This window comes from Takifugu rubripes, mitochondrion, assembly GCF_901000725.2.
Source record: "Takifugu rubripes mitochondrion, complete genome".
In the NCBI taxonomy this organism is placed as follows: domain Eukaryota; kingdom Metazoa; phylum Chordata; class Actinopteri; order Tetraodontiformes; family Tetraodontidae; genus Takifugu; species Takifugu rubripes.
This window is the reverse complement of record NC_004299.1, coordinates 1-16,447: the sequence shown is the minus strand read 5'-3', so window position 1 is coordinate 16,447 and position 16,447 is coordinate 1. Positions and strand designations below refer to the sequence as shown.

At 44.2% G+C, this 16,447-nt stretch overlaps 13 protein-coding genes and 24 non-coding genes across 37 annotated transcripts, besides 1 other annotated feature; 7 read left to right on the top strand and 30 right to left on the bottom strand. All coding sequences in view use genetic code 2, as the record gives it.

Annotated features, from left to right (window-relative positions):
- Nucleotides 1–821: a D loop (control region).
- Nucleotides 822–892, top strand: KEF89_t22. The gene has a single exon. It is a non-coding gene; the product is annotated as a tRNA-Pro (tRNA).
- KEF89_t21 lies at nucleotides 892–963 on the bottom strand. Its single transcript has one exon. It is a non-coding gene; the product is annotated as a tRNA-Thr (tRNA).
- Nucleotides 964–966: 3 nt separating this feature from the next.
- Nucleotides 967–2,103, bottom strand: CYTB (cytochrome b). Its single transcript has one exon. The coding sequence runs from the start codon at nucleotides 2,101–2,103 to the stop codon at nucleotides 967–969; it is 1,137 nt and encodes a 378-aa protein (NP_694927.1).
- A 4-nt stretch (nucleotides 2,104–2,107) lies between these two features.
- Nucleotides 2,108–2,176, top strand: KEF89_t20. Its single transcript has one exon. It is a non-coding gene; the product is annotated as a tRNA-Glu (tRNA).
- On the top strand, nucleotides 2,177–2,698 carry ND6 (NADH dehydrogenase subunit 6). The gene has a single exon. The coding sequence runs from the start codon at nucleotides 2,177–2,179 to the stop codon at nucleotides 2,696–2,698; it is 522 nt and encodes a 173-aa protein (NP_694926.1).
- On the bottom strand, nucleotides 2,694–4,532 carry ND5 (NADH dehydrogenase subunit 5). The gene has a single exon. The coding sequence runs from the start codon at nucleotides 4,530–4,532 to the stop codon at nucleotides 2,694–2,696; it is 1,839 nt and encodes a 612-aa protein (NP_694925.1).
- On the bottom strand, nucleotides 4,533–4,605 carry KEF89_t19. Its single transcript has one exon. It is a non-coding gene; the product is annotated as a tRNA-Leu (tRNA).
- Nucleotides 4,606–4,610: 5 nt separating this feature from the next.
- Nucleotides 4,611–4,678, bottom strand: KEF89_t18. Its single transcript has one exon. It is a non-coding gene; the product is annotated as a tRNA-Ser (tRNA).
- KEF89_t17 lies at nucleotides 4,679–4,747 on the bottom strand. Its single transcript has one exon. It is a non-coding gene; the product is annotated as a tRNA-His (tRNA).
- Nucleotides 4,748–6,128, bottom strand: ND4 (NADH dehydrogenase subunit 4). The gene has a single exon. A coding segment is annotated over exon 1 (1,381 nt).
- Nucleotides 6,122–6,418, bottom strand: ND4L (NADH dehydrogenase subunit 4L). The gene has a single exon. It carries the CDS (start codon nucleotides 6,416–6,418, stop codon nucleotides 6,122–6,124), a length of 297 nt encoding a protein of 98 aa, NP_694923.1.
- Nucleotides 6,419–6,488, bottom strand: KEF89_t16. Its single transcript has one exon. It is a non-coding gene; the product is annotated as a tRNA-Arg (tRNA).
- On the bottom strand, nucleotides 6,487–6,837 carry ND3 (NADH dehydrogenase subunit 3). The gene has a single exon. The coding sequence runs from the start codon at nucleotides 6,835–6,837 to the stop codon at nucleotides 6,487–6,489; it is 351 nt and encodes a 116-aa protein (NP_694922.1).
- Nucleotides 6,838–6,908, bottom strand: KEF89_t15. Its single transcript has one exon. It is a non-coding gene; the product is annotated as a tRNA-Gly (tRNA).
- On the bottom strand, nucleotides 6,909–7,694 carry COX3 (cytochrome c oxidase subunit III). The gene has a single exon. It carries the CDS (start codon nucleotides 7,692–7,694, stop codon nucleotides 6,909–6,911), a length of 786 nt encoding a protein of 261 aa, NP_694921.1.
- Nucleotides 7,694–8,377, bottom strand: ATP6 (ATP synthase F0 subunit 6). Its single transcript has one exon. It carries the CDS (start codon nucleotides 8,375–8,377, stop codon nucleotides 7,694–7,696), a length of 684 nt encoding a protein of 227 aa, NP_694920.1.
- Nucleotides 8,368–8,535, bottom strand: ATP8 (ATP synthase F0 subunit 8). Its single transcript has one exon. It carries the CDS (start codon nucleotides 8,533–8,535, stop codon nucleotides 8,368–8,370), a length of 168 nt encoding a protein of 55 aa, NP_694919.1.
- Nucleotide 8,536: 1 nt separating this feature from the next.
- On the bottom strand, nucleotides 8,537–8,609 carry KEF89_t14. Its single transcript has one exon. It is a non-coding gene; the product is annotated as a tRNA-Lys (tRNA).
- Nucleotides 8,610–9,300, bottom strand: COX2 (cytochrome c oxidase subunit II). The gene has a single exon. A coding segment is annotated over exon 1 (691 nt).
- Nucleotides 9,301–9,306: 6 nt separating this feature from the next.
- KEF89_t13 lies at nucleotides 9,307–9,378 on the bottom strand. The gene has a single exon. It is a non-coding gene; the product is annotated as a tRNA-Asp (tRNA).
- Nucleotides 9,379–9,381: 3 nt separating this feature from the next.
- On the top strand, nucleotides 9,382–9,452 carry KEF89_t12. The gene has a single exon. It is a non-coding gene; the product is annotated as a tRNA-Ser (tRNA).
- Nucleotides 9,453–9,457: 5 nt separating this feature from the next.
- On the bottom strand, nucleotides 9,458–11,003 carry COX1 (cytochrome c oxidase subunit I). The gene has a single exon. A coding segment is annotated over exon 1 (1,546 nt).
- A 1-nt stretch (nucleotide 11,004) lies between these two features.
- On the bottom strand, nucleotides 11,005–11,074 carry KEF89_t11. The gene has a single exon. It is a non-coding gene; the product is annotated as a tRNA-Tyr (tRNA).
- Nucleotides 11,074–11,137, top strand: KEF89_t10. Its single transcript has one exon. It is a non-coding gene; the product is annotated as a tRNA-Cys (tRNA).
- Nucleotides 11,138–11,171: 34 nt separating this feature from the next.
- KEF89_t09 lies at nucleotides 11,172–11,245 on the top strand. Its single transcript has one exon. It is a non-coding gene; the product is annotated as a tRNA-Asn (tRNA).
- Nucleotides 11,246–11,247: 2 nt separating this feature from the next.
- On the bottom strand, nucleotides 11,248–11,316 carry KEF89_t08. The gene has a single exon. It is a non-coding gene; the product is annotated as a tRNA-Ala (tRNA).
- Nucleotide 11,317: 1 nt separating this feature from the next.
- KEF89_t07 lies at nucleotides 11,318–11,388 on the bottom strand. Its single transcript has one exon. It is a non-coding gene; the product is annotated as a tRNA-Trp (tRNA).
- ND2 (NADH dehydrogenase subunit 2) lies at nucleotides 11,388–12,434 on the bottom strand. Its single transcript has one exon. It carries the CDS (start codon nucleotides 12,432–12,434, stop codon nucleotides 11,388–11,390), a length of 1,047 nt encoding a protein of 348 aa, NP_694916.1.
- On the bottom strand, nucleotides 12,435–12,503 carry KEF89_t06. Its single transcript has one exon. It is a non-coding gene; the product is annotated as a tRNA-Met (tRNA).
- On the top strand, nucleotides 12,503–12,573 carry KEF89_t05. The gene has a single exon. It is a non-coding gene; the product is annotated as a tRNA-Gln (tRNA).
- Nucleotides 12,573–12,642, bottom strand: KEF89_t04. The gene has a single exon. It is a non-coding gene; the product is annotated as a tRNA-Ile (tRNA).
- Nucleotides 12,643–12,644: 2 nt separating this feature from the next.
- ND1 (NADH dehydrogenase subunit 1) lies at nucleotides 12,645–13,619 on the bottom strand. Its single transcript has one exon. The coding sequence runs from the start codon at nucleotides 13,617–13,619 to the stop codon at nucleotides 12,645–12,647; it is 975 nt and encodes a 324-aa protein (NP_694915.1).
- KEF89_t03 lies at nucleotides 13,620–13,692 on the bottom strand. Its single transcript has one exon. It is a non-coding gene; the product is annotated as a tRNA-Leu (tRNA).
- KEF89_r01 lies at nucleotides 13,693–15,358 on the bottom strand. The gene has a single exon. It is a non-coding gene; the product is annotated as a 16S ribosomal RNA (ribosomal RNA).
- Nucleotides 15,359–15,432, bottom strand: KEF89_t02. Its single transcript has one exon. It is a non-coding gene; the product is annotated as a tRNA-Val (tRNA).
- Nucleotides 15,433–16,379, bottom strand: KEF89_r02. Its single transcript has one exon. It is a non-coding gene; the product is annotated as a 12S ribosomal RNA (ribosomal RNA).
- On the bottom strand, nucleotides 16,380–16,447 carry KEF89_t01. Its single transcript has one exon. It is a non-coding gene; the product is annotated as a tRNA-Phe (tRNA).

Below are 16,447 nucleotides of genomic sequence, written 5' to 3'. Positions count from 1 at the left end.
ATATAATTATATTATTATAATATTATAATATATGATAATAATATGATGAATATTTAATTAAGTGGAGAGCTTGGTTCAAACTTAAAGGTCTCTCCTATTTTTTAGGGGGGGTAGGGGGGGTATACGTTAATTTTTTTAAAAAGAAGAAGGGGGTGAAATTGTATGATTGTTGAATCGTATTATTATTTATGTCCTTGATATCAGTAATGTAATTCTTAAATAATGTCTTAATTCATTAATTAACATTACCATAAACCAAGAAAAAATGTTCAACCTTGATGAACCATTGACGCGCTGCACTCTGAAATGTCAATTGAAAGGAAAGAGAGAAAAAATAACCTGACCCCTGTGGAGAGAACGCCCGGCATGTGGGATTATCTCACTGATGAACTCCACCAACAACTTATGTCAGCGTCGATGAAAGAATGAGGAATAAATCGATTAATGGCCCTGAAGTAGGAACCAAATGCCAGGAATAGTTCATTTAGTGAAACCCCCACTGTTATTGTCCCTCACCTTCAATAATAATATGCATTAAGAAATCAACTGATGGTCGGTTCTTACTACATTAATAATTGGTATTTTACGGGGTGTTGAGTCCTGGTATATCTTAACTGATGAGTTTATTGTTCGGTCTTAAATTTCGTTCAGTTTTTGAACAATTTTTAGGGATTTTTCCAGTTATGCTTTTAGCATTTTTAGCTTCCTGTACTTGCTTTATGGGTTATAGGAACTATAGGTGAATATATAGTACTATGTCTTAATTATGCATTATATTAATGTTTAATATATATGAATGGGGATAATACATATATGTATTATCAAAAAGTAGTTTAATTAAGAATGCTGGCTTTGGGAGCCAGTGGTGGGGGTTGAAGTCCCTTCTTTTTGAGCATAAGGGGGGATTTTAACCCCCGACATTCGGTTTACAAGACCGACGCTCTGAATCTGAGCTACTAATGCTTGTTAGTTTAGTATTTTATTTTCTAGTCAACCGGCTATTGGCATCAAGATTAGGAAGAGAGAGAAGTAAAGTACTGAGGCAATTTGTCCGATAATAATGTAAGGATGTTCGACGGGCATGCCTCCAATTCAGGTTAGGATGACGACGTCGGCAATTAGGGTTCAGAATAGGAATTGTGATAGTGGGCGGAATGTTAGGCTTCGTTGTTTAGAGGTGTGTAAGAAAGGAACTACTATAAGAATTAAGATTGAGGCAAGAAGGGCCAGAACACCTCCTAGCTTATTGGGGATAGATCGTAGAATTGCGTATGCAAATAGGAAATACCATTCTGGTTTAATGTGGGCGGGGGTAACTAGAGGATTGGCTGGTGTGAAGTTGTCAGGGTCTCCGAGGTAGTTTGGAGAGAATAGGGCGAGTGTTGCGAGGGCTGAGAGTATGATTGTGAAGCCCAGGAGGTCTTTGTAAGAGAAGTATGGGTGGAATGGGATTTTGTCTGCGTTTGAATTGAGTCCTAGGGGATTGTTGGAGCCTGTTTCGTGAAGAAAAATAAGATGTACGATGGCAGCGGCTGCAACGATAAATGGGAGGAGGAAGTGGAAGGCAAAGAATCGTGTTAGAGTGGCGCTGTCTACTGAAAAGCCTCCTCATACTCATTGAACGAGCGTGTTTCCTACGTAGGGGACAGCAGAGAGCAGGTTTGTAATTACAGTGGCGCCTCAGAAGGATATTTGTCCTCATGGAAGAACGTAGCCTACGAAAGCGGTGGCCATTACTAAAAGTAAGAGGACTACCCCTACGTTTCAGGTTTCTTTACTTAGGTAAGAGCCATAGTAAAGACCTCGGCCGATGTGGGAGTATAAGCAAATAAAAAAGAATGAGGCACCGTTTGCGTGTAGATTGCGAATTAGTCAGCCGTAGTTTACGTCTCGGCAAATGTGGGCTACGGATGAAAAGGCGGTAGAGATGTCGGATGTGTAGTGTATTGCAAGGAACAGTCCTGTGATGATTTGTGTAATAAGGCATAATCCGAGTAGAGAGCCAAAGTTTCATCAGGCGGAAATGTTTGAGGGGGTAGGAAGGTCAATTACTATGTCGTTTACGATTTTTAGTAGGGGGTGGGTTTTGCGTAGGCTGGCCATTAGTGTTTTTGTAGTTGAGTAACAACGATGGTTTTTCACGCCATAGGTCCTGGTTAAAATCCTGGCAGAAACTATGTTTTATGCGCTTGTTTTTCTTTTATTAGGGATGTTGGTTGTAATAATTGTGTTGTCTACAAATCCTGCTCCTTTTTATGGAGTTTTCAATTTGGTGCTGGTTGCACTTCTTTGCTGTGGGGCTTCAGTTTTGCACGGGGGAACTTTCTTGTCTTTGGTGTTGTTAATGATTTATATGGGGGGTATACTGGTTGTGTTTATTTATTCGTCAGCGCTGTCTGCAGATAAGGATCCTAAGGCGCCTACAGGTTGACAGGTGGTTTTATTCTTTTTTGGATATTTTTTTTTTGTTTTTGGTATCTTGTACACAAATATGGTCCTTGATGAAGAGGTGTGATGAGGGGTTTCTGGAGAGATAGACTGAGATGCAGTTTTTCGAGGTGATATGGACGGGGTTTCACTTATATATTCTAGCGGTGGGGGAGTATTACTATTGGGGGCCTGGGTCTTGTTATTGACGTTGCTTGTAGTATTAGAGCTGGTGCGGGGGCTGGGTCGGGGGGCTCTTCGAGCAGTTAGGTAAGAAGAACGAGGGTTGATAGAGCAAGGGTCGTGAGGAAGAGGACAAGGTATGTCTTGATTGATCCTTGTTGGATGTTACTGATGGTAGAGATGAGGGGAGTGTTGATAGATGAAATTGTTTTGGGTCCAACTTTTTCTAGTCAGGTTAGGTCGATAATTTGGGTAGCAATTGTTTGTCCTAAAATGAGATTAATTTTAGGAGAGGCACGGTGTACAATTGTTGGGAAGAAGCCAAGTATGTTTGAGAAGTGGTGGGGGGACAGGTGTGGTGTAGGTTTAAGTTGTTTGGAGGTTAAGGAAGCTAATTCTAGGGCAATTAGGAGTCCCAAGATTGTGACGATAAGAGCAGTAAGTTTAACAACTATAGGTATTGATATTACAGGTGTTTTTGTTGGGAGAAGGTTTGTGGTGATTAATAGGCCAGCAATAATGCTGCCTCATGCCAGTCGTTTGATAGGGTTAATTACAGATGGGTTATTTTCATTGATTGGTGAAAGGGAATTAAAGCGAGGGTGGCCTATGGATACGTAGAATACGACTCGTAGGCTGTAGATAGCTGTGAAAGAAGTTGCTAGGAGGGTGAGGCATAGGGCTCAGGCGTTTAATTGGGAGGTGGTTAAAGATTCGATGATGGCATCTTTGGAAAAGAAGCCGGCTAGGAAGGGGGTTCCGGTCAGGGCTAAGCTGCCAATTGTTAGGCATGAAGAGGTAACAGGGGTCAAGTGGTGTATCCCTCCCATTTTGCGGATGTCTTGTTCATCATTTAAGCTGTGAATAATAGACCCAGAGCATAAGAATAATATGGCTTTGAAAAAAGCGTGGGTGCAGATGTGCAGGAAGGCAAGTTGGGGCTGATTTAGGCCAATGGTGACTATCATTAGGCCTAGTTGACTGGAAGTTGAAAAAGCTACAATTTTTTTGATATCGTTCTGGGTTAGGGCGCAGGTGGCGGTAAATAGGGTGGTTAGGGCTCCTAGGCATAGGCAGAGTGTGAGGGCTGTTGGGTTGGTTTCTAAGAGGGGGGAGATGCGGATTATTAAGAAGATTCCTGCAACAACTATAGTGCTGGAGTGGAGTAGGGCAGAGACCGGTGTAGGACCTTCTATTGCAGAAGGAAGTCACGGATGAAGGCCGAATTGGGCTGATTTGCCTGTTGCGGCTAAGATCAGGGCAACTAATGGGAGGGTTATGTCTATGTTTTTAGTGGAAAAGAAAATTTGTTGTAGTTCTCAGGAGTTTAGGTGGGTGGCTATTCAAGCTATAGCGATAATTAATCCAATGTCTCCGACTCGATTATAGATGACTGCTTGTAGGGCGGCTGTATTAGCGTCTGCTCGTGCGTATCATCAGCCGATAAGAAGGAATGATATGATACCAACCCCCTCTCAGCCGATGAAGAGTTGAAATATGTTATTGGCGGTAACAAGAATAATTATTGCAATTAGGAAGACCAGAAGGTATTTAAAGAATCGGTTTATGAATGGGTCTGAGTGTATGTATCAGGATGCAAATTCTAAAATGGATCAGGTTACGTATAGTGCTACTGGGGTAAAGATAATTGAGTAGGAGTCGAATTTAAGGCTGATGTTGATGTCAAAGGTGAGGGTGTTTATTCAGTTTAAGTTAGTGATGATAGATTCAGTTCCTTCATTAAGGTGGAGGCATAGGGGCAGGAGGCTGACGAGGAAGGCGTATTTTACTGCTGTTTTCACTTGAATAAGTGCTCAGTTTGGGTTTTGTGGTTTTGGGGAAAAGGTTATTAAAACTGGGTAAATGAGTAGTGCAAAAATGATAATTAGGGTAGATGTTATAATTAGAGGGGTGGAGTGCATAGCTTTTACTTGGAGTTGCACCAAGAGTTTTTGGTTCCTAAGACCAACGGATTAGCTATTATCCTTCAAAAGCTGGGTCGAATGAGCCCCGGAGTTTAACCGAGGGGGATGAAGATTAGCAGTCTTCATTGTTGCGAACCTCTTTCGGTGGACAAGAGGGTTTTAACCTCTGTTTTTAGAATCACAATCTAATGTTTTGATTAAACTATGTCTACAGGCAGTTCACCCTCAGATTAGTTCTGGTTTTGTAATAATTAGGATTAGTGGGAGGAGGTGGAGGGCGATAAGAAGGTGCTCTCGGGTGTGTGAGGGTTCAAGAGCTAGGAGGTGGCTGGGGGCGGGCCCTCGTTGGGTTATGAGGAATATATAGAGCGAGTAGCCGGCAGTAATAAGTGTACCTAGTCCAGTAAGGCCAATTGTTCACGGGGATCAATTGAATAGGGAGGTAATAATCATTAGTTCTCCTATTAAGTTGGGGAGGGGTGGTAATGCTAAATTGGCGAGGCTTGCGATGAATCATCAGGCTGCTATGAGAGGGAGGATTATTTGCATACCTCGAGCAAGTAGTATAGTTCGGCTGTGTGTGCGCTCGTAGCTAGTATTAGCTAGACAGAATAAGGCGGATGATGTTAATCCGTGGGCAATTATGAGGATTAGCGCGCCGGTGAATCCTCAGGGGGTTTGGATGAGAATACCTCCAACTACCAGTCCTATGTGGCTGACTGATGAGTAGGCAATTAATGATTTTAGGTCTGTTTGACGTATGCAGATGGAACCAGTTATAATCACTCCTCAGAGGGCTAAGACAATGAATGGGTAGCTGAGTTCTTTGGTTAAGGGGTCTAGGGTGACTAAAATTCGTATTATGCCGTAGCCCCCTAGTTTTAGTAGTACAGCGGCTAGCACTATAGATCCTGCAATGGGGGCTTCTACGTGAGCTTTGGGTAGTCAAAGGTGAACTCCGTAAAGGGGTATTTTAACTAGGAATGCCAGGATACACCCTGCCCACCAGATCTTATCTGCATATGATGTTAGTTCAAGTTGGCCCAAGTGGGGGAGCATAAGGAGGGATAGGGACCCATTAGAGTTTTGTAAGAGTAGTAGTGCGATGAGGAGGGGTAGAGAGCCTGCTAGGGTATAGAAAAGGAAGTATGTACCTGCGTTAAGACGTTCTGCTTGGTTTCCTCAGCGAGTAATGAGGATCAGGGTGGGGATTAGAGTGGCTTCAAATATTACGTAAAACATGATCATTTCTGTGGCGGAGAAGGCAAGGATCAGGAAGAATTGCAGGGAGGCAAGAAGTGTGATATACATTCGTTGACGGTTAATTGGTTCATGAGATGTGTGGTTTTGGCTGGCTAGGATTATTAGAGGAAGGAGTCAGCATGAGAGGATTAAAAGGGGGGTTGATAGTGGGTCAGTGGCTAAGTAGGGGTTGAGGAAAGTTCACCCTGTTTCAGAGGCGTTTTTTAGCCATAGTAGGCTAGTGAGAGCAATTAGGAGGCTGTTGAGGAGTGAAGAGGGCCACAATCATTTAGGGGGTGTCAATCATGTTGCTAGGATAAGTATAGTGGTTGGGATTAGGATTTTTAGCATTGTAGGAGGTTTAGGTTTTGTAGGTGATCTGATCCGTGGGTACGGGCTGTGGCGACTATTAAAGCTAGTCCTACACCGGCTTCGCATGCTGAGAATGCTAGAAGGAGTAACGGCGCGGCTGAAAAACTGGTGGAGGATATTTGCAGGCTTCATGTTGAAAGTGCGAGGAATAGGGCTAATATTATGCTTTCAAGACATAAGAGTGCAGATAGAAGGTGGACTCGGTAAAATGCAAGGCCGAATAGTCCTAGGAAGAAGATTGAGGTGAATGAGAGTTGGATGAGGGTCATCAGGTTAATTATGGACTTTAACCATAGTTTTTTGAGCCGAAATCAAATGTTTTGATTAAACTAATTACCTATTCGGCTCATTCAAGGCCTCCTTGGAGTCATTCGTAGGCTAGGCCAATTGTGAGGAGAATTAGAAGGGCGGAGGTCCATATAAGTGTTAGGGTGGGGGATGGGAGCTGATCTCCTCAAGGGAGGGGGAGGAGAAGGGCGATTTCTAAGTCGAAAAGGAGGAACAGAATTGCGACTAAGAAGAAGCGTAGTGAGAAGGGGAGTCGGGCTGACCCTAGGGGGTCGAAGCCACATTCATATGGTGATAATTTTTGGTAGTCTGGTGTAAGGGCGGGGAGTCAAAATGAGACGGTCATTAAGATGAGGGATAAAGCTGTGGTAATAATTAATATTGTTGTTAGTAAGTTCATTATCTTTCCTTGGAGTTTAACCAAGACTGGGTGATTGGAAGTCACAGGTACTGACTTTATACTAGAAAGATTTATGAGCCTCATCAGTAGATTGAGATGTATAAGAATAATCAGACAACATCTACAAAGTGTCAGTATCAGGCGGCTGCTTCGAAGCCAAAGTGGTGTTCGGAGGTGAAGTGGAATCGGATTTGTCGTAGCAGACATACGGCTAAGAAGGTTGATCCGATGATGACGTGAAGGCCGTGGAAGCCGGTAGCGACGAAGAAGGTTGAGCCGTAAACACCATCTGCGATTGTGAAGGGGGCTTCATAGTACTCTATTGCTTGCAGGAATGTAAAGTAGAAACCTAGAAGGATTGTCAGGGTGAGGGATTGGATTGCTTGTTTTCGCTCACCTTCTATAATGCTGTGGTGAGCTCAGGTTACGGTAACTCCTGATGCCAGTAGGACTGCTGTGTTTAGGAGGGGAACTTCGAAGGGATTTAAGGGGATAATGCCTGTAGGGGGTCAGCAGCCTCCTAATTCAGGAGTGGGGGCTAGGCTTGCGTGGTAGAATGCTCAGAAGAAGCCAAGGAAGAAGAATACTTCGGAGGTAATAAATAGAATTATTCCGTATCGAAGGCCTTTTTGGACAGGAGGGGTGTGGTGGCCTTGGAATGTGCCTTCTCGTACGATATCTCGTCATCATTGAAGTATTGTGAGTAAAAGTAGGACTAGTCCTAGGGTTATTAGGATAGTTGAGTTAAAGTGGAATCAAATGGCTAGGCCGGATGTAAGGAGAAGGGCAGCGACTGCTCCTGTTAGGGGTCATGGGCTTGGGTCTACTATGTGGTATGGGTGTGCTTGATGGGCCATTAAACGTTTTCTTGTAGATAGAGGCTTAGAAGAAGTACGAAAACATAGGCTTGGATTATTTCGACGGCGACTTCTAGAAGTGTCAGGAGGAATAATAGGGTTGATGTCAGAATGGCGACAGTTGGTATAAGGGGGAGGAGTACGAAAGCAGCTGTAGCGATTAGTTGAATCAACAGGTGGCCTGCTGTGAGGTTAGCGGTTAGTCGAACTCCTAGTGCTAAAGGTCGAATGAAGAGGCTGACAGTTTCGATAATAATTAGGATAGGGATTAGAGCGTTGGGGGTGCCTTCTGGAAGAAGGTGGCCTAGGGCTGCTGTTGGGTTGTTTCGTATTCCGATGATTACTGTTGCGAGTCATAGGGGTACAGCTAGGGCTATATTTACGGAAAGCTGTGTGGTGGGGGTGAATGTGTATGGAAGGAGTCCTAGCATATTGATGGTAATTAGGAACACTATTAATGAGGCAATATAAGGGCCTCATTTGTGCCCTCCTATGTTTAGTGGGAGGAGCAGTTGTTGAGTAAATCGATTAATAAATTGGCTTTGAAGTGTTAAAAGACGATTGTTGGTTCAACGGTTGGTTGGTGTGGGGAAGAGGGTCCAAGGTAACAGGAGAGCGAGGGCAATCAGGGGAATACCAAAGGCGGTGGGGCTAAGAAATTGGTCGAAGAAGCTTAGTGTCATGATCAGGGTCAGGGTTTGATTTCTTTGGGGCAAGTGTTTTGAGAGGAGGGTTCATTTGGGAATAAGTGAGCTATGATTTTTGGAGGGAGGAAGATTAGGAATACACATCAAGAGAAGACCATAATGAGGAATCAAGGTGCGGGGTTGAGTTGAGGCATTTCACTAAGGGTGTTTGGTAGGCACCATTTTTAGCTTAAAAGGCTAACGCTGTGTCCGTTTTAGCTTCTTAGTGAGGTATCTTCGAGCATTAGTGAGGATCAGTTTTCAAAGTGTTCTAGGGGGACGGCTTCAACAACGATTGGTATGAAGCTGTGGTTAGCTCCGCAGATTTCAGAGCATTGGCCGTAGAAAACACCAGGTCGGGACAGGATAAAGGCTGTTTGGTTTAGACGGCCGGGTACGGCATCCATTTTTACACCTAGAGAGGGGACGGCTCAGGAGTGGAGGACATCTTCTGCTGAGACTAGGATTCGAATGGGGGAGTCCACTGGAACGACCATTCGATGGTCAGTTTCTAAAAGGCGGAATTGGCCGGGGGCCAGGTCTTGTGTGGGGACTATGTATGAGTCAAAGGCTAGGTCGCTATAGTCTGTATATTCATAGCTTCAGTATCATTGGTGACCTATAGCTTTAATTGTTAGATGGGGGTCGTTGATTTCGTCTATTAGGTAAAGAATTCGGAGGGAAGGGAGGGCAATGAGGATAAGAATAATAGCTGGTAGGATAGTTCAGATAATTTCAATCTCTTGAGAGTCTAGAATGTACTTGTTAGTTAGTTTGGTGGAGACTATAGCAACAATAATGTAAAGTACTAATGTGCTAATAAGGAATACGATTATTAGAGCATGGTCGTGGAAGTGAAGGAGTTCTTCTATTACTGGTGAAGCTGCATCTTGAAACCCTAGTTGTGAAGGATGTGCCATTAATAATAAGACACGTGGGGGTTTAACCCACAATTCTACCTTGACAAAGTAGTGTAATTGCCATTTTACTAGAGTCTTATGAAGAAAGTGACAGAGTGGTTTTGTAGCTGGCTTGAAACCAGTTTACGGGGGTTCGATTCCTCCCTTTCTCGGATAGAGGTTTGAGTTTGGACAAAGGCGGGCTCTTCGAATGTGTGGTAAGGAGGAGGGCACCCGTGTAGTCATTCTACATTTGTCATTGTTAGTTCAACTGATTGGACTTCTCGCTTAGCGGTGAAGGCTTCTCAGAGGATAAAGAGGAACATAATTACTGCCACTAGAGAGACTATTGAGCCAATTGAGGAGACGGAGTTTCATAGGGCGTAGGCGTCGGGGTAGTCGGAGTATCGTCGAGGTATTCCAGCTAGACCAAGGAAGTGTTGAGGGAAGAAGGTTAGGTTGACACCAATGAACATTACTCCGAAGTGGATTTTAGTTCAAGTGCTGTGGAGTGTGTATCCTGAAAATAGTGGGAATCAGTGTACGAATGCACCCATAATTGCAAATACAGCACCCATGGAGAGGACGTAGTGGAAATGGGCAACTACGTAGTAGGTGTCGTGTAATACGATGTCTAGGGATGAATTGGCTAGGACAATTCCGGTTAGGCCACCCACTGTAAATAGGAAGATGAAGCCGAGGGCTCATAGTATAGGGGTTTCTCATTTAATTGATCCTCCATGCAAGGTTGCAAGTCAGCTAAATACTTTGACTCCTGTCGGGATGGCAATAATTATTGTGGCAGAGGTAAAGTAGGCTCGGGTGTCTACGTCCATGCCGACTGTAAACATGTGGTGGGCTCATACAATAAAACCAAGAAGACCGATGGCCATTATGGCTCAGACCATGCCCATGTAGCCGAATGGTTCTTTTTTGCCCGAGTAGTAGGCTACGATGTGTGAAATTATTCCGAAGCCAGGGAGAATTAGAATGTAGACTTCAGGGTGTCCAAAGAATCAGAATAAGTGTTGGTACAAGATGGGGTCTCCTCCTCCTGCTGGGTCAAAGAAGGTTGTATTTAGGTTTCGGTCAGTGAGAAGTATTGTAATCCCTGCTGCAAGGACTGGAAGGGAGAGCAGGAGAAGTACAGCAGTAATTAAAACGGCTCACACGAAAAGAGGTGTTTGGTATTGTGAGATTGCTGGGGGCTTCATGTTAATGATGGTTGTGATGAAGTTGATTGCCCCTAGAATAGAGGAGACCCCTGCAAGATGAAGAGAGAAGATGGTGAGGTCTACAGAAGCCCCTGCGTGGGCAAGATTTCCTGCTAGGGGTGGGTAAACAGTTCAGCCCGTACCCGCTCCGGCTTCTACTCCAGAGGATGCGAGCAGAAGGAGGAAGGATGGGGGAAGCAGTCAGAAGCTTATGTTGTTCATTCGGGGGAAGGCCATGTCTGGGGCTCCGATTATAAGTGGGATTAATCAGTTCCCAAAGCCTCCAATCATGATTGGTATTACTATAAAGAAAATCATTACGAATGCATGGGCTGTAACGATTACATTGTAGATCTGGTCATCGCCCAAGAGTGCGCCGGGTTGACTGAGTTCGGCCCGAATAAGAAGACTTAGTGCTGTGCCTACTATTCCGGCTCAGGCACCAAAAACTAGGTATAGGGTGCCGATATCTTTGTGATTGGTTGAGAAAAATCAGCGTGTGATTGCCACAGGTAGAATGGCTGAGGGTTAAGCGGTGGTTTGTAGCCCCATATACAGAGGTTTAAGTCCTCTTTCTATCAGCCCTGGGGTGTTACATGTTAGATTGCATATCTAAAGAAGCAGATTGACGTCTGCCGGGGCTTTCCCCGCCTTTTGCTTTTGCTAGGCGGGGAAAGTTAGATGGAAGCTCGTTGGTTTTGGGCGCTTAGCTGTTAACTAAGAGTTTGCAGGATCGAGGCCTGTCTATCTAGTTAAGGCTTTAGCTTAATTAAAGTGTCTGTTTTGCATGCAGAAGATGTGAGATAATGGCTTGCAAGTCTTATCAGGGACTGAAAGATTTTCACTTCCACTGAGAGCTTTGAAGGCTCTTGGTCTGGTGTTAACCTAAGTCTCTTATGTGTTAAAGAGTGTAAGTACTTCAGGGGTTAAGGGGAGGAGGAGAATGGAAGAGGATAATAAGATAGCGGTTGGTAATGTTTTTTTATTTGTCTGGGTTCGTCAGGGTAGTGTTCCTGTTAGGTTATTTGGGGAGATGGTTAGGGTTATAGCGTAGGATAGGCGTAGATAGAAATAAAGACTTAGTAGGGCGCTAAGGGCTGCTAATGTGGCTGTTATGCCTAGGTCTTGTTTTGTAAGTTCTTGAAGGATAAGTCATTTAGGCATGAAGCCAGTTAGTGGGGGTAAACCTCCTAATGACAGAAGGATTAGGGGTATTAGGGATGAAATGATCGGGGTTTTGGCTCACGAGATTGTTAAGGTTCCAATTGTTGTGGTTTTGTTTATCATGAAAGCAAGGAAGGTGGAGGAGGTTATGATGATATAAAGTGCTAGGGTTATTACAGCTAGGGTTGGTGAGAATTGAAGAATAATGACTATTCAGCCTAGGTGGGCGATGGAGGAGTAGGCTAGAATTTTACGTACTTGGGTTTGATTTAGGCCCCCTCATCCGCCGACAAGTATGGAGAGGATGGCGAGGAGGATTAAGAGTGTTTGGTTATTAGGTTGAATTTGTAATAGAAGGGAGAATGGTGCGATTTTTTGTCATGTGGCCAGGATAAGTCCAGTTGTAAGGTCTAGTCCTTGTATTACTTCTGGGAGTCAGGTGTGGAGTGGGGCTAGTCCAATTTTTAAGGCTAATGCAATGGTAATTATGGTTGTTGGGACTGGGTGGGTAGCTTGCTGTAGCTCTCATTGGCCTGTTATTCAGGCGTTGGTTGTAGCTGCGAGGAGGAGGGTTGCTGCTGCGGCAGCTTGAGTCAAGAAGTATTTTGTAGTGGCTTCAATTGCTCGTGGGTGGTGTTGTTGGGCTATTAGGGGGATAATAGCTAGGGTGTTAATTTCTAGGCCCATTCATGCAATTAGTCAGTGTGTGCTGGTAGTTGTAATAGTTGTACCTAACAGCAGGCCAAATAAAAGGGAGGCAGTAATATAAGGGTTCATTTGTAAAGGGGGGATTTTAACCTCCATTTTTAGGGTATGGGCCTAAAAGCTTATTTAGCTGACTTTACTAGAAAGTGGTGTAGTGGAAGCACTGAGAGTTTTGATCTCTCCGGGTTGGGTTCAAGTCCCTTCTTTCTAAGGAGCTGGAGGGAATTTAACCCTCATGATTCACTCTATCAAAGTGGTCCTTTGTTTCAGGCACAGTTCCTTTTATATTTGAGGGGGAAGGCCTGCTATTGTAGTTGGGAGTGCAAGATGTCAGATAATGAATGCTAATGTAAGTGGTAGGAAGTTTTTTCATGTGAGGTGTATTAGCTGGTCATATCGGAATCGTGGGTAGGAGGCTCGGGCTCATAGGAAGATGAGGGATAAAATGGCTGTTTTTGATATTAAATTGATAGAGGTTAGTTCTGGAAGAGCGGGCATATGTAAGGCTCCTAGGAACAGGATTGTGGAGAGCGTGTTTATTAAGAGGATGTTGGCATATTCTGCCAGAAAAAATAGGGCAAAGGGACCTCCTGCATATTCAACATTGAACCCAGATACCAGTTCGGACTCCCCCTCTGTTAGGTCAAAGGGGGCTCGGTTTGTTTCGGCTAGCGTGGAGATGTATCATATTGCTGCAAGGGGTCATGTTGGGATGATTAGTCAAATGCTTTCCTGGGTGACGTTAAATGTTTGTAGGGTAAAGTTGCCTGTAAAAATAATCAATGATAAAAGGATTAGCCCTAGACTTACTTCGTATGAGATTATTTGTGCAACTGCTCGTAGGGATCCTATAAGGGCATATTTTGAGTTGGAGGCCCATCCGGAGCCCAGAATAGAGTAGACTGCCAAGCTAGAGATAGCTAGGACAAATAGAATGGCCAGATTTAAGTCAAGGATGGGGTAGGGGAGGGGCATTGGTGTTCATATTATTATGGCGAGAGTAAGGGCTAGTGTAGGGGCAATAATGAATAGGATGGGAGCGGAGGTAGATGGTCGGACTGGTTCTTTGATGAAAAGTTTAACGCCATCGGCGATGGGTTGGAGGAGTCCGTAAGGTCCTACGATGTTGGGGCCCTTTCGTAACTGCATGTAACCTAAAACTTTTCGTTCAATTAATGTTAAGAAAGCTACGGCTAGTAGAACGGGTACAATAATGGTTAGGGGGTGAATTAAGTGGGTAATTAGTATTGTAGTCATAGTTAGGGAGAGGAGTTGAACCTCTGTTCGAAGGGTTTAAGGCTTTTGCAATACCGGGCTCTGCCACACTAACATGTCATGTTCTTTGACTTAGTTTTGTACTCTCTTATTTGCTTGAGCTGGATTCAGCAAGTGAGAGTGGGGCTTGTTTGTACATTGGCCCCTCTTTTTCGGTCCTTTCGTACTGGAAAAAGGTACTTCATAGATAGAAACTGACCTGGATTACTCCGGTCTGAACTCAGATCACGTAGGACTTTAATCGTTGAACAAACGAACCTTTAATAGCGGCTGCACCATTAGGATGTCCTGATCCAACATCGAGGTCGTAAACCCTCTTGTCGATATGGACTCTAAAAGAGGATTGCGCTGTTATCCCTAGGGTAACTCGGTTCGTTAATCGGCTTTAGGCGATCATTATTGGTCAGATGTTCTGTATCCTAGAGTGGTGACTCTTGGGTTTAAAAAGGGTGTTTTCATTCCACATGGGGGTTTTTTGTTACCCCGCGGTCGCCCCAACCAAAGACATTAAAACAGGTTCACTAGGTTTATTCCCTTTATTTAGGGTTTATTGACAGGGGCTGTTTTTTGTCTAAAGCTCCATAGGGTCTTCTCGTCTTATGGTTTTATCCCCGCTTCTGCACGGGGAGATCAAGTTCATTGACTTGAGAAAGGAGACAGCTAAGCCCTCGTTATGCCATTCATACAGGTCCACATTTAAAGGACAAGTGATTGCGCTACCTTTGCACGGTCAAAATACCGCGGCCGTTAAACATATAGTCACAGGGCAGGCGTGACCTCTTATTCATTGAAGCAAGAGGCGATGTTTTTGGTAAACAGGCGAGGCTTTGAGTTTGCCGAGTTCCTTCTTTTTCTTTTAGTCTTTCCTATTTGGCACACCAGTGTAGGGGTAACGGAAAAGTGTTAAATGTTTTTCTTGTTGTGAGTTTAATATTTATTTCCCTCTTTGGTTGGGTCCGTTGAATTTCGGTGGGGGTTCGTTCTGATGTACACTTGTGCTTGGAGGGGGTCGGCCCCTTATTACTCATTTTAGCATAATTTCTTCTATGGAAGCATAGAAAAGCCCGGTAGGGGAAGGGGTTAGGAGTGTTTTATTGGTATTTGTGGCAGGGATGTGCTAGAGCTTTAACGCTTTCTTGTGGTGGCTGCTTCTAAGCCTACTTAAGCGCGGTGCCTTGATTTTTTATGATCCTTATCCTCCTGTTAAAAGTTGTTTCTTGTATCAAAGGGGCTGTACCCCCTTTGATTAACTCTTTTGGTTTCTTAAAGTCGGGTTAATATAAATAGTTATGGAGTTAAGAAGCCAAAAGGCTGAGCTTATACTCAGTTCTCGGGCAACCAGCTATAACTGAACTCGGTAGGTTTATCACCTCTACTCAAAGCTCTTTCCACTCTTTTGCCACAGAGACGGATGTGCCCTATAAAGGCTGTCTTGGAGTAGCTCATTCAGTTTCGGGGTGTTAGACTAAAGTGCTCTTTGCCTAATTATACTAGCTAAATCATGATGCAAAAGGTACGAGGTGTAATCTCTGCTTTTTTTTACTTTACTGGGTTATTTCATTTCTCTTTCAGCGTTCCCTTGCGGTACTTTATCTATAGCTCCTAGTTCCTTTTCTATCTCCTATACTAGGGTGGAAAAATGATTTGTTTTGTTTAGTTAAGTATCTTAGGGGGTATTTATAGTGGTTTGTTGTGGGTGGGGTGGGGGCTAGCTGTTAGGTGTCGGGGCAGCTCGATTTGCACGGGCGTCAACTCGGTGTAAGGGAGGTGCTTTAAGCTGTTAAGCTATGCTCCGGTTTTTCCAAGTGCACCTTCCGGTACACTTACCATGTTACGACTTGCCTCCCCTTTTCTTTTGGTGGCTTATTAGTTATTTTTAAATTAAGAGTTTGGGGAGAGTGACGGGCGGTGTGTGCGCGCTTCATAGCCGGTTTCAGCATGACACTCTATTTCTTGCTTACTGCTAAATCCTCCTTCGGGTGTGCATTTCAGCACATCTTTCGTGTTCTCTAGGCAGAGAATGTAGCCCATTTTGTCCCCCTCCATTCGCTACACCTCGACCTGACGTTTTTGGCTGTGCCAATTTTGTCTACTATTTGCCCTTCACAGGGTAGGCTGACGACGGTGGTATATAGGCGGTTAAAACAAGGAGGGGTGAGGTTGAACGGGGAGTATCGGTTTTAAAACAGGCTCCTCTAGATGGTTTTAAAGCACCGCCAAGTCCTTTGGGTTTTAAGCTAATGCTCGTAGTAACCAGGCGGATATGTACGTAGTTTCATATCGTGTTTAGGGGTAGGCATAGTGGGGTATCTAATCCCAGTTTGTGTCCTAGCTTTCGTGGGTTCGAGTTAGTGAGGCTACTTTCGTTATTGTTCTTCGTTGCTTCGGAAGCGTATAACAGCCTTGAAGGTGTTCGGTCTCAGTTTGTTGTTTTTAGTTCTAACCACCCTTTACGCCGTTGGCTAACAACTTGGGTCTCTCGTATAACCGCGGTGGCTGGCACGAGTTTTACCGACTCTTTAGATCATAACTAAGTCAAGTTTTCACTTATGGCTTAATGTTTATCACTGCTGAATTCCCTTGGGGGCGTGGCAAAGCTAGGTGTCATGGGCTACAAATTTGTGTGCCTGATACCAACTCCCTATTTCCGGACGGGGGGCGGGGGGCATTTTCACTGGGATGCGGATACTTGCATGTGTAAGTTTGATCAGAGTTGTTAGTAAAGTCAGGACCAAGCTTTTGTGCCTGCGGGACTTTTCAGGGCCCATCTTAGCATCTTCAGTACTCTGCTTTGGTTAAGCTACGCTAGC